Source organism: Phoenix dactylifera, unplaced genomic scaffold (assembly GCF_009389715.1).
Source record: "Phoenix dactylifera cultivar Barhee BC4 unplaced genomic scaffold, palm_55x_up_171113_PBpolish2nd_filt_p 001054F, whole genome shotgun sequence".
In the NCBI taxonomy this organism is placed as follows: domain Eukaryota; kingdom Viridiplantae; phylum Streptophyta; class Magnoliopsida; order Arecales; family Arecaceae; genus Phoenix; species Phoenix dactylifera.
This window is the reverse complement of record NW_024068404.1, coordinates 1-13168: the sequence shown is the minus strand read 5'-3', so window position 1 is coordinate 13168 and position 13168 is coordinate 1. Positions and strand designations below refer to the sequence as shown.

Here is a 13168-nt window from a genome sequence, read left to right as displayed (position 1 = left end):
TATATCGAGAAACTTAATGAGAATTTTTGAACTGTAAATAAGAATTATATAAAAATATTGATAAAATTACCTAAAAATTTACATTCTCGGAAGTTCTATCTGGAGGAGGTGCTCTGTGTCTTTCATTTTTGAAATAGAAAATACTAACGCAACCAGATAAGTATTGATCTTTTTCTTTTTTAATTTTTGACAAAATCTAACTTGATGCAAGCGGCTACAAAACAAAACCCTTCGTTTATGTAGCAAGACTATAGAGCGACGTGATTTACATTACCAAAAAAAAGGGACATGATCTGTTATTTTTCAATCCACGGTATTCCAGGACTTGAAACCTTGATCTGAAACCCTGCGCGCTTTCCCTCGCGGTTGGACTGGTCCACCAGCTGAGCGGTGGACCTGATCCGACCAGCGCTACATAGCGAGTCTTTCTCTCGCTGCGACGTGTAATATACGGCTCCCATCGCCGGTGGGAAAAGAAAGGAAATGACGGCAATCATGGTCACGCTGAAAATTTCACGGAAGTAGAAAAGGATCCCCAGAAATTAGAAACAGTTCTTTCCCAGTTTCACACCTCTCTCTCTCCGTGGATTCGAAGAAAGAACCGAAACCCTAACCCTAATCTTTGATCGAGGAGGAGGAGATGCTGTTCCAAGTGGGAGGGCAGGGGACGCGGCCGACCTTCTTCGAGATGGCGGCCGCGCAGCAGCTCCCAGCCAGCCTCAGGGCCGCCCTCACCTACTCCCTCGGGGTAATCCCCTCTCCCCTTCTCCCCTTTTTCTTCGATTCTTGTTCGCGTTTTTTCTTTGTTTCAGTTGAAGCTAGGTTTTGGTCCCTTCATGACGTACCTCAACATGATGCCGACCCAACATCCATAATCCCTTGGTTGAAATCTTCACTCCTTTTGTATTTGCCGTTAAATTTACAACATTCCTCTTTTATGCCGTTTAAATATCAGTCATCATCTCACCTTTACGTTGGAATTCAGTTGCTTAATCGCCCATTTATACCTAATTTAACTTTCCCTTCCTATTCTGCTCATTTTGATGTCAACTGACCAAATTCCTTTTACCTTCTTCATCGTGAGGTCCATTTGTTAGGATCTTGTTGCAGAGCATCCCTTGTCCTGGTGTTGAATCAGATGTATGATACTTGTTTCATTCCATAAAACATTTACGCAGGGTCGATTCTGTTAGCACCATAAGATTCGTTATAAAGTTTGACACTGATGGTAATTGGATAAATTATGGTGCATATATTCATTAATCACTGGCAGTAATATAGAGATCATTCGCACAAAATTTAGTGGATAATGCATCCTTGCAAGCTATCCTATTGTCAATTAGACAGATTTTGGCAATGTATTACGCTGCTGTCACTATAAAGTGATGCTTCCTGGGATGTGACAAGTCTTCTGCTATAGCTCATGATGCATTTATCTTCTCCTCTACATGTTAAATTTTGCTATTCCTAATTTCTGTTTTGAGTTACATGATCAATTAATTATGGAACTTCATGTGCTCTGGACTCATTTTGTTTTTTCAGATGCCGCTTGCAGTACCTATGCAGGACAATGCCAATTGACATTCCCTGTTATGGTTGCAGGTGTTTGCCTTGAGAAGGCCATTCCTTCACAAGGTGTTAGATTATGATGATGAATTCTTTGCCTTGTTGATGATGGTGCTTGAAAGTCACAGTTTACGAACCACAGGTTCTCTTGATTATGTTGTCTATAACTTCATTTTGTTTTTTCTGAATTCACATATGTCAAGCGGTTATTTTCTTTTATGATGAAATTAGAGATTGCAATATCCGGAATCAAGTTAAATACAAGTGCTTTCCCCCTTTTTCTGAGTTTATCACAAGGATATGCAATTCTTATCAAAATCAAGCTTCTCTCAAGTTGTGTCACTATTATAACTGTTGTATTGGCAGGACTAGCCATTTTATTAACAGAATACTTGTACTTAGGGTGCTGCACCTGCTTCTGAAACCTGTTTCCATGGACACTTCATATGTGCTTCCTTATACCTGTTTTGTTTTGTGGGAGATCCACTTTGGAATTCCAATGCCCTCTCTGGCTTCTGGGAACAAGGACCATCTCAGCATGTTCGCTGACTTCTTTGTTCCTCATATTTTACTCTTAGTGATGTTTTGAGTTGCTTTATGGAATTGAAACTTTTGAATTGGTAAACTTTTTAAAGCAAATCATGGCTGTTTTTTTTTCAGTTCAAATCCTATTCTTGCTTCTACTATGTTTGTTTTATTAGCTCGCTTGCTAGGGTGGTCACTTTTAGACTGTACGAATATATTAGATGGATTGCGGCCATTTGGCAAAACAAGCTTGAAGCTTGTTTGGTTAGCTACTGCCAATTGCTCATACATCTTCATCTGAATATCCACTACCTGAATTTAATTGTTAGGATCAGAAACTTTAGAATTTTATAGTGATTAAAACCACCATGCTAAACAGGTTTGAGAACTTGACAACTTCGTATTGTTTAAATCGCAAACTTCTCTCGAACCTTGGAAAAGAAATCTGTCAAGTTCTAGACACCCAAATACTTCCAATTTTTCCACTTCAAATCCTAGAGTTGTAGTTTATGGAATATTTGAACAAAAGACCAAAAAACTTGAAACAACTTGCTCATATATTTAATTAGGCTCTATGTTAGTTTCATTTGGAGCTTTGAAACCTAAAGGTTTCAATCTTGGTTTGCAGTTTCTGTTGAGACATAGAATCTTGTTATTCATATTATTTGATGCTTGAACTTATCTATGCTTCCGCTTGAAGTTTGAATACAGTTAAGATCTGCTGTATCTGCATCCTTTTCATTTCAAATTTCGGACAATAGTTATAGTCCCAACCTGGCTTTTCCTTTTAATTAATATAATCGGAAAGCATGTTTCCTCAAGTGTAGGAAAACGATGTTATCCAATATTAAAATATTCAGAGCACCATCGTTAAAAAAAATAAAGCAAAAAATGCAGTATTTATAATCATAGACAACGGTAAGGACATTTGCCATTCACTAAGCCTATAGAAAGTTGGCAGTTCTGTTTCTGTGTTCTATTCTGATATCTGTTGCTGACAAAAATAAATTGTACAAGAGAATGAAATCTTATGGCAGTTCTTTTAAAGATGGTAAGCGGTGCATTCTTATTAATAAATTCTTTTGGTGAAGTGCAATCAGAAAGTAGGCAGAAATATGCGTGAGTGCAATCATTGAATATGTTCTAACAACATGCATTGAAGTTGCAAACCTGATACGTGTTCAGCGGATAAACCATGCTGGAATTTATTTTCAACCCTATAGGTTGTATTGTGAATAGAATTGGGAGTGGTTTAAACGTGTTATAACTTCTAATCCAAAAACCAAACCTTCTCAATATATGATAGAGCAAATGATAAATTTCTTTGGTTCTCCTGTTTGAAAGTGGCCTAGGGTATATGAGTGAGAGGGGTGGCAGGAGCGGGTCAAGAATAATTTGACGCCACGATTTAACTACCCTTGTGTATATGAAATCAACTTGTAAGTGTAGAGTGAGGTTGGTGTGATTGATGTTTTGTAAAACTAGGAATGACAGTGAGGAAGAAGGATCTTATAGAAGGGATAGGAGTTACTTTGGTTAAGGAAAAAATGATGGAGAAAAAAATTGAGATTGTATGGGCATGTGACACAAAGACCTAAGGAGGCTTTAGTAAGGAGAGGTGCTCGAAATATGTTTAAGGACCTAGAAAGTGGAGAGAAAGACTTGCTTATGATCAGTCCATCTGCTTGTGCTAACATATATGTTCTCTGCTGGTTTGAAGTAGATGTTATTTGTTTCTACTACTGTAATGTAGAAAAATTGAAAAAGTGTTGAATCTATTGGGTGTACAAATTTATTTCAGAATTTTCTTTTTTTTTTAAATTTTATGATCCAGATGTGATGTACTCTAGTTCCCTAACCCTATGTTGTTTTATGGCATGGTGTACTCTTATAGAATGGAACTAAGGAAAAAGAAAAAATTGAGAGAGTATTCACGAAATAGAATTTGAATCTGTGGAGGTAATCAGAAAGATCCACATGTTCTTTCTTTTTAAATATATACTGATCATTATGTACAAAGCCTCTCCATAGATTAATATCAATTTATAGCCAGTTGGGGTGAAGCTTTTCTGAAGAATATGATAATACGAAATTAAATCCATGTCACTTTTCTGGAATTACAATCCTTTGTGCTTGTTTTATAATGCTGTTAAGTCATCTGCAACAGTCTGCCACAGTTGACACTTTTTAAGCTGTTGTTCACTTTTCCTAAAGTATATACAGTGGTAGCTTTTCAATTCTTCCTTTGGATTGCATGCTTCTAAATTTGGCTGAATGGATCATATTATTATTTTGCATCATAAAACAGATTTAGAACGCATGGATATATATTTTCAATGTTCTGCAAGGAGATGTTTGGCTTTACTAATTGCGGGGTTTCATTATGTAGGAATTAAATTTGTATATTTCCAGTTGAAGGATTGTCAGGTCTGCTATTGGGTAACACATGTTTTCGATACATTCTGTTTCAGATGCTTCTTTTTCGGAGTCCTTGTATGGTCTACGAAGGAGAGCAGTGAAGATTATCCACAAAAAACATTCTTCTAATATGGAATCAAATGATAAAATCCATCACTCGGGATTAGAGAAGCACCAAAAAGTTGCCTCAGTTGCATTTCTGGTATTAGATTCTGCTTTCAGCTACTCAACTGCACTCTTTGTTGATAATTTCTTTATACACTTCCCTACATTGATATTATTGTTGCTATCCCATTGATACTGGCCAAACCATAGTTTTTGCTATGTTTTCGTTTTTTTAAGATTTTAAATTCTCTAGTCCTAGATTTCACTTGGCAAAGAAGATATATTTTACTTTGTCAGCTTTCCAGGACAACTACCATGTTTCTAAGAGCTGCAATAGTGCTATTAATTTTGTTTCCAAGAAAAAGGAAGTAAATACTTCCATTAAACAAATATGCTTCTCGATATGTGCACATCAAATTTTGACATAAAAATCTAACTTAAAGTTACCTTATGATTTGCCTAAACATCCTATTGAAAATAACATGAAAAGAGAAATTTAGAGGTAGGTAATCATCCTTGGCACAACCTAGATTTTATAGCTCTTCATAAGGACCGCATAGGAAAGACTTTCTTTTATATGTGATAAAGAATTAGTGAGTTTTTTGGTGTCTAATAGTAGATTGTGTTGATGATTTTTCGGAATTGGATAGGAAAAAGTTTCTGAAATAATATGGTGAAGGATGTGCCTAATGATATGTTTGTTAAAATGAAAAATACAAGTTAATTATCCTAAAATGGATTGGATGCAACATATATGATCATCACAGTGATACTAAAGATTCTACATGTTAGAAAAAATTACATGGCTTATATTTCCTAATGTGAAAATTTTATTCAAGTAATACCTTTAAGTCAAATGCTTTGTATATAATCTTTCAAGACATGCTTACAAGACCAAATCAATAATATTATTTCCGTAGTGATATTGAAAAGACCACTATAACCACATGATGAAAGAATTGCCTAGACTGTATTCTCTAAGATCAAAGATATGTAGTTGAATTCTTTCCTAAAATGGAATTAAATGCATTGTATATAATCTTCAAAACAATATTGGGATTCAGTGAATATAATATGAAAGATTCACTTAGATTATATTTTCTACAATGATGAATGTCGGGGGTGAATGGCTGCTGGCTCAATTGTCCTAAACACAAGATGAAAAAGAAAAAAAAGGCTAATTGCTTATGTATGAGGCCTTGGTCCAGGCATTGGAAGAGTTCAGGCCGAGCATAGGTTATCTTGGGCAGCTTCGAGTTGCGCTGCCTTGGATGAAGGTGTCAGCACTTGGCCGGGCTCTATTACTGGGCTAGTCCTGACTATTGATAACCCTAGATAAATGTTTAAGTTTGAGAGTATTTAAACCTCACATTTTTATAATTGATTAACTTGTGGCATCAAGGAAGGAGAAAAAAAAGAGCACAATAGAATTTATCACAACCCCTTGTGGACCATCACTCATGAGGTTTAATGTCTCATAACTTGCATAACCCATTGCTGAGGGAAACCCAAACCCCTACACAGGCATGTAGGCAAAGCATTTGCATAGACAATGGAGTGTCCATGTATGTGTGCGTGCGTGTACACATAGACTCACATGGGATGGTTATGATACACATAAGCATGGAAATAGGACTTTACATTGCCGAATTCAATGATGGAGTTTGCAAAATAAAAAACAAAACTGTTAAACATGATGTACAATCCCTAAAATGCTTATAAACAGAAGAATCATATGTCATGGACCCTTATGCATCTAGTGGCCCTCAAACTCAGAGATAATGAATTTTCCCTAAAATTAAAATATCATATCAGGCCATTACAACTATTAACTTGGAACTACTTGATGCACACAGATGGGTCTCCAGAATATATGCTTTTCATCTATTGACATTTGAGACCTTCTAGATCCTGTCCAACAGTTTAAAGTTTAAACTTTCATTCTGCAAATGCTGTCATTGAATATGGTCATGGGTGTAAAGTCCTCTCTTTCCCTCCTGTATGTGTGTTCATGTGTGCATGTGTGCGCTTTATTGGGTGTTCAGGTATGCGTTGATGTATAGCTGATACTTGACCTGATAAATTTTTTGGGTCCTGTTCTGTGATCTGAACCTGACCTGCTAACTCTTTGTGTTCATTTTAACCTGCTCCCTGAACTCTTCCTTGCTATTTCTATTCCCTGTTATTTAAATCACATTCTTTTACTGATATGTTGATAAAATTGCTGAAAAATGCTGTATGATTAGTTATAATTCACTCAAGTTTGTTGAAGTTCTTAGTTATCTCATTTAATTTTCTGTCAGTTTGGGTTAGATGGTAGGGGAAAAAGCTTCTAGCATTTGAGCATTAGTAATGTTTTAATGTTTTATTGAAACTTGCAAACAACCTTCAAAGTTACACACTGTCATTTGACTAATTCATTGTAGGTCATTTTGCCTTATATAAAGTCAAAGCTTCATTATATTTACAACAAAGAAAGGGAAGCAAGGCTTCAAGCAAGTCTTTGGGGTCATGATGATGCAAGATTTGATGACACAGGCTTCGTCCTAGATCAAGGAGAGAGCTCTCATTCACAAATTGAAGCTTCAAGTGTCGAAGGATCACGCATGACACACCTAAAAAAGAGAATTATGGAAATTATAGCTTGTTGCTACCCCTGGATTCATGCGACCAATGAGGGTAGGTAATTTGCTTTATGGTGATATCATCTACAAATTTGTCCATTCAGATATATCTGTACCTTATGAACATTTGATCATGTGATCTACCTGGTCAAACTACATTTAGTTCTTGCTTGAAACATACTATGGATGTTTATTTAGATGATCTAGGTGTAAGTGTTGACCTGCTGGTTAATGTACTTGGGCAAAATTTTCTTCAAGTTTGAAGACTTAAAACTAGAGTCATACAACCATGCTTAATAATTGAATCTGAATGTGTTAACATTGTGCAGAATTATTGCTATATAATGCTTGCTTGATAGATCATTTACTATGTCAGAATGTTTGTAAAAACTTAGATTAAGAGAGTTCTTAAAAACCAATTCTATGTGTTCAAGATTTCTGCTAGATATGTCAGTTGTGCAAATGGGTGGAAAGTGGAAACAGTTATCCTGAATCCCTTTGTTGAAGCTTGTGTCTTGGAAATCTGTTATTTTGGTACTTTGCTTGGTTAAAATTGTTCTGTGAACTTCCAAGTCTGATTATATATATGTTAATTTCTTGTGTTTAATTTTGTCTGGATTTATTTTTTACTTTTTCTTATTTGAATACAAATTATAGAAGGTCAACTAATTTGAGGTTTATCAGTCTGTTTGCTTTTTAATGTCATTTTTTTGTCTTGATTTTTTTTTCTAAAATTCTTATAAAATTTTTTCTGGTCACCTGAGAATGATTGCAACATCCAATATGAGCTTGTTTCTTTTTATAATGGTTTTGCAGCCTTGAAATTTAGGGCTGTAAATCATAATTAAAATATTTTGATTAAATATATCGTCCTTTCTTTAACGTAACAAACCTCTGATAGATTAAAATAAATATTGATTGAAACATATTTGTGTAACAAGCATCTGATTAAAATATGTTGTCCTTTCTTTAATGTAGGTAATACTATTAGGCAGCCACCTTTCATTCGGGAATAAAATAAGCGTCAGAGATCTTGACAAGTCCTTCTCCATATCTTGATTTCTTTGTTGCGATCTAATGACTGTAGAAGCTTACTGGCAAATAACAAGGCTTCTTTGTTGGCCTGGATCTGTTCTGATGCTATTAGATTTTCCATTATTTAGCTTTGTGGACCTTCGCAGTCTTGCTTTTCCTATTGAAAGGCCAACTGTAGTAATATATTAAAGTTTTATAGTTAAATTATCAATTGTTTTCCTATACCAGTACTATGGCTAAAGTGGATCTGGATATTATATATTTTCTGAATGATTATGAATAAAATTTTCTTATGCCTTTTTATAGCCGCCTACTGAATATGTAGTACCTAGCTCTCAGAAGCAACTGTGTGCCATATTGAGCTTCCTGTCAAAACGAAATGTCATTGAACTGGATTTTTCAGCCCTTTCTCTGTGTGTTGAATAATGATTCTATCATTCTATATTCTCAGTAGCTTATTTGTTCTTTGCAGGATTATCATTTGCTTACCAACTATTGTATCTGCTGGATGCTACTGGCTTCTATAGTCCAGATCTACATGCACTTGGGATTCATGTATGTCGGGCAACAGGACAAGAACTGGTGCGATAGCTTTCACAATTGCTACTTCATTTCTCTTTTGAATTCAGTCACCTTGATTAAATGCTAGGAGCCTAGGGCATTGATGTGCTGCTGGGCATATATACGTATCCGTACATATATATACATAGATACATATGTATATATACGCATACATACATATGTAACATTCTTACGCATACACTTGTTTTAAAAGGCTAAAGCTTTTACTCTATTTTATTGTTGCTGCTGTAACTCTTTTTTGCTTGTTGAAATTTTATATGCGTATGCTACGCATGGATTACTTTATATTATAATCTCTTCAGCTACTTTTTTTAAGTGGAAAATGTTGGTTCTTGAATGTTACTTGTCGGTGGTTTCTGTTTATACTATCTTATAAGAATGAAGCATTACTAGAAAACTTGCGCAACATGAGGTTCAATGTATGTTAAGATTGGAGCATTATGCCTTATCTAATTATCTCAAACTTTTTTTTTAAAAAAATAAATGTCAAGGTAGATGGATTCCTCTTCTAGAATTTCAAGGATCAGAAGTCGCGAACTTGAAAGACTAAGGGGCCCTCTGTGGTTGAAGGTATATCATTTCTATCTTCAAAAATATCTGATTGTAATCATTTTTATGCATCGGTAGTGTTTGAGGTCGATATACTGTCTGAGATCTTTTCCCCTGTAGTTACAAAATTTTGTTTCCTGGCATGTCTGATTTGTACAGGCAGTTCAGAGAGTTCTGCTTAGCTGCGTATACACAACATTAGATTATGCACAAACTGGTCTAATTGCTGCAGTATTCTTTTTCAAGGTGAGCAGACCTTACCTACTTTTGAAATTCTAAATGTAATTTGCATGGAGGCATCTTAATTCACTCAAATATACACATCTTTTCCTTTCTCTGGTAATTTTAGAGGTTTGTTATAATCGGCCTGTAGTTGCTTTATCTGTTTATCATACAGTGATTTTTTTTCCCAGAATATTAATCATCCTTATATTATATCTTGAGTATTTTATGCATTATTCAAAATTCTTCTGTTTTTTTTATGTTAAAAAAATAGTAGGGAACATTGCATTAATAGCCATTCCCATTCTCATATTTGTAGAAATGGCCAATTTTATTTCCTTTCGCAGGATCAGCTGTTTTCTATTTCTTTGACTGAATTGCCCCTGGCCTGATCAACAAAGAACAATGTGCATTCAATATTCAGATTTTTGCACTCTCAAATATATGCATCAGTTTAAAGTATGCACCCTCGAGGTGCATATACTGATCTATATTTTGTATCTATGAATGAAAGTGTGCTCTAGTTAGTCTAAATGTATGAATCACATTTATTATGCCTCAACTTGTCTAAAGTGTGTGTATTTTCCTGGACTGTCTTATGTATTTAACAATTGCATTGGATAATGTAAATGTGAAAGAATCAACTAGTCATTTTAGATTTTCTTTTTCCTTGAGTAAAATGGAGATCTGAAGTTCACCTGAGTAATAGGGTAAGAAAGACTATGAAGATCCCTCAAAAGAAGGGAGAAAAGAGTAGGGACCTAAATTCTAAGACTGTTACAGCTCTCAAGACATTTTCTCAACTATCAGCATTTTTCCTATCAGATAGAGACGTCCTCTCAGATAATAAGTATAGAGAGTGCTGAAATACTCTATCCACTGAAGAGAGACCTTGCTTGAGAAAATTCTGCTATTCCTTTCCTTCCGTAGACACCAACATAGAGCAAAGACAGCCTGATCTCAGCCTCTCTAAGGTTTATGCGGAACTTCTTTCTTCGCCATACTGTCCAAAGCTGAAGTAGGGATTTTGGCTTCCCTCGTAGGTTCCAAGTATTTATCGACTTTCTCTAAATGGCACTGGAAAAATGACCGATAGAAATAAATGATGGTTCAATTCCTTTGGGTGGTCAGCAAGGCAGCACCCTCCTTGAAGAGTCCATCCTTTCCTGGCCATAACTTAGTATGTAGCTGTCATTTTAGATGGGGACAACTTGTTAAACATAGTCTGAATGTGTGCACTGCATGGCATGTGCACAAGTCTCCTTGAAACTATGACTCATATAGTCTAGAAGCAACTTGGGCAGGAAAAATTCAAAAATGGCTTATCATGCAAAAAGAAATAAAAATGGCTGTTTCTGCTGAAAATGTGAATGGCTGTTTATGCAAATTACCCCAAAATATTATGGTAGTTTTCTGGAAGCATCTGAAAGCAAATTATTTGTAAGCAGAAGCAAGCTGCTTTCTATAATTTTTAAATAATTCCATCATGCTCAGTGATTTGATATTGCCACTAATTCCTGGTTTTCATTTGCTTATTTAATAAGCATTGTACTGATGGAATATCTGCCATTTTGCATTACCATAAAAAGTATTTGCCATTTTACATTATCATAAAATGATTTTGCATGCTATCAACTTTTATTGCCTTCAATGTTCAGATAAAATGGATCCTTTTTTCTGCTGTTAGTTTATTCATATCCTTGCAGTATTCCTTTTTATTAGTTGGTATCATCCTTGAATGCAGAAAGATGCATACGGAAAAAAAATTTGATTTGAAGCACATTTGGCATAGCAAGTGTAGTGGAGTCCATTGCACACCCTCTGAATGAGATGTCTTATCATGTTTGAAATGTGATGCATGCAGGTTTAGGGATATTAGTTCTTTCATCTTATTTATTTCCTTTATTCTTTTTTATTTTGGCTCCCCCATGTTGCACCTGCTACTTTTGCGTCCTTTCCTTCCATGCAGTTGTTTCATGTATATGGTGTTTTGCCACAAGCATAGTTTGCTGTATGGGCCGGTATTATACCATACTGGATGCACGTACTGATACCAAATTGGTATGCGGTCTCGTACTGTATCGATACTTGATACGCCTCGCCATCTTATATCGTACTGCTTACCGATATTGTAATAGGATGGCATCGGTATGGGGTCCAGTACCGAGACGACGAACCTTGACCACAAGGATCATTTTGCCATTATTGATTTGGTCACCTTTACATGTTCGTAATATTGATAATATATTCAATTCATTACTTAGAGAATGAACCTTGGCACAATGGTAAGGTTGCTTTATTGTAACTTAGACGTCATGGATTCGAAACATGGAAACAACCTTTCTGCATGCGGAGGTAAGGCTATGTGCATCTGATCCTCTCCTGATTCTGCAATGGCGGAGCCTCGTACATTGGGCCACTCTTTTTTATCCAATTTATTACCTTATGGTATCTGAAACTTTCGTCCCAATATGGTTTGTCCAAGGTTTATGAATATGATCAACGATAAATACTTATGGACTACTTTTTGTCACTATTATATAGTTATTCCACATTCCCCCCCCCCCCCCCCCCCCCCCCCCCCCCCCCCCCCCCCCCCCCCCCCCCCCCCCCCCCCCCCCCCCCCCCGAAAAAAAAAGAAAAAACAATTTTTCCCCTATTCTGATGCATGCCTTCTGAAGATTTTTATGGATTTAAGTATTCAATAATGGGTGAACTTTCTTCTAGCTTCATTCACTTAATGTTAGAAGTAACAAATAACCTGCAGGATGCTTACACGTGTTCTGGATGAGTATCTGTTTAGGTTGTTGTGCATTCTCTCCTTTTCTTCGAATTTTTCCTGTATCACTTTTTTTCTTGTACATAAAACTTCCCCTTTCATACAGATGATGAGTGGTGGTACCAATCTGCTGAAGAAAGAATGTCAGCTCCCACTGTGTACCCCCCACCTCCTCCTCCACCGCCCCAAAGGTGAGCTCCTCGCTACATGGTATCTTAATGATTGCTATAATCTTCTAGATCTATCAATCTTAAACTTTTCTCCCAAAATGGTCTGCATTGTTGTTGAAGTATACGTTTATGTTGAAGTATACATTTCTAACTGCTGTGAGAATGTCATTCTCATTCTCTTTACCTCTTTGCTTGCTGATATGGGCATCTTTGCTTTGCAATTGTTTTATACATGACATCCTTATCCTTGTATTATCTGAGATGTGTTGGATATGGATCCGCATTGTGATATTAGGATACTTGCATGATATTTGTTGACTATGTACATGTACATATATAGATTTAGTCATGTACATATGTGACTTGGGCCGGGCTTGGTTCTCTTTTTGAAACACCTTATTGCATCAGTTCAGTTCTGAGTCTATGGTTCAGGTAACCTGATTTAACCCAAACTGGACCAATATATATTATACAATATTACATATATAATGTTTGTAATAGATTCTTATAGTATAAAGATATGTTATTTCATGGTTTATTATACTATAAACTCATAGTTAATGCTCATCATCTCATTTCATTTCGTAGAATGC

General features: G+C 35.8%; 1 protein-coding gene across 2 annotated transcripts; it reads left to right on the top strand.

Moving 5' to 3' along the window:
- The first annotated feature begins 535 nt into the window (after positions 1-535).
- Positions 536-11000, top strand: LOC120107870 (peroxisome biogenesis protein 12-like). 2 transcript variants are annotated; one of them, XR_005509482.1, is made up of 7 exons: positions 536-748; positions 1603-1708; positions 4563-4711; positions 7041-7293; positions 8746-8855; positions 9347-9425; positions 9564-11000. XR_005509482.1 is itself a non-coding variant. In XM_039121379.1 (7 exons), the coding sequence occupies exons 1-7, from the start codon at positions 641-643 to the stop codon at positions 9681-9683; spliced, it is 921 nt and encodes a 306-aa protein (XP_038977307.1). In that variant the 5' UTR covers positions 537-640; the 3' UTR covers positions 9684-10616. The 2 variants fall into 2 exon arrangements, 1 of the variants encoding a protein (XP_038977307.1); XM_039121379.1 differs by having other exon boundaries at positions 537-748; positions 9351-9425; positions 9564-10616.
- Positions 11001-13168: the final 2168 nt, after the last annotated feature.

What these genes read in the sequence shown, in the direction of transcription:
- LOC120107870 (XM_039121379.1), top strand. Translation starts at nt 641, where the DNA reads ATGCTGTTCCAAGTGGGAGGGCAGGGGACGCGGCCGACCTTCTTCGAG. An exon ending in TTGCCTCAGTTGCATTTCTG is followed by an intron (nt 4,712 to 7,040) that starts GTATTAGATTCT and finishes AATTCATTGTAG; the next exon opens with GTCATTTTGCCTTATATAAA. An exon ending in GATTCATGCGACCAATGAGG is followed by an intron (nt 7,294 to 8,745) that starts GTAGGTAATTTG and finishes TGTTCTTTGCAG; the next exon opens with GATTATCATTTGCTTACCAA.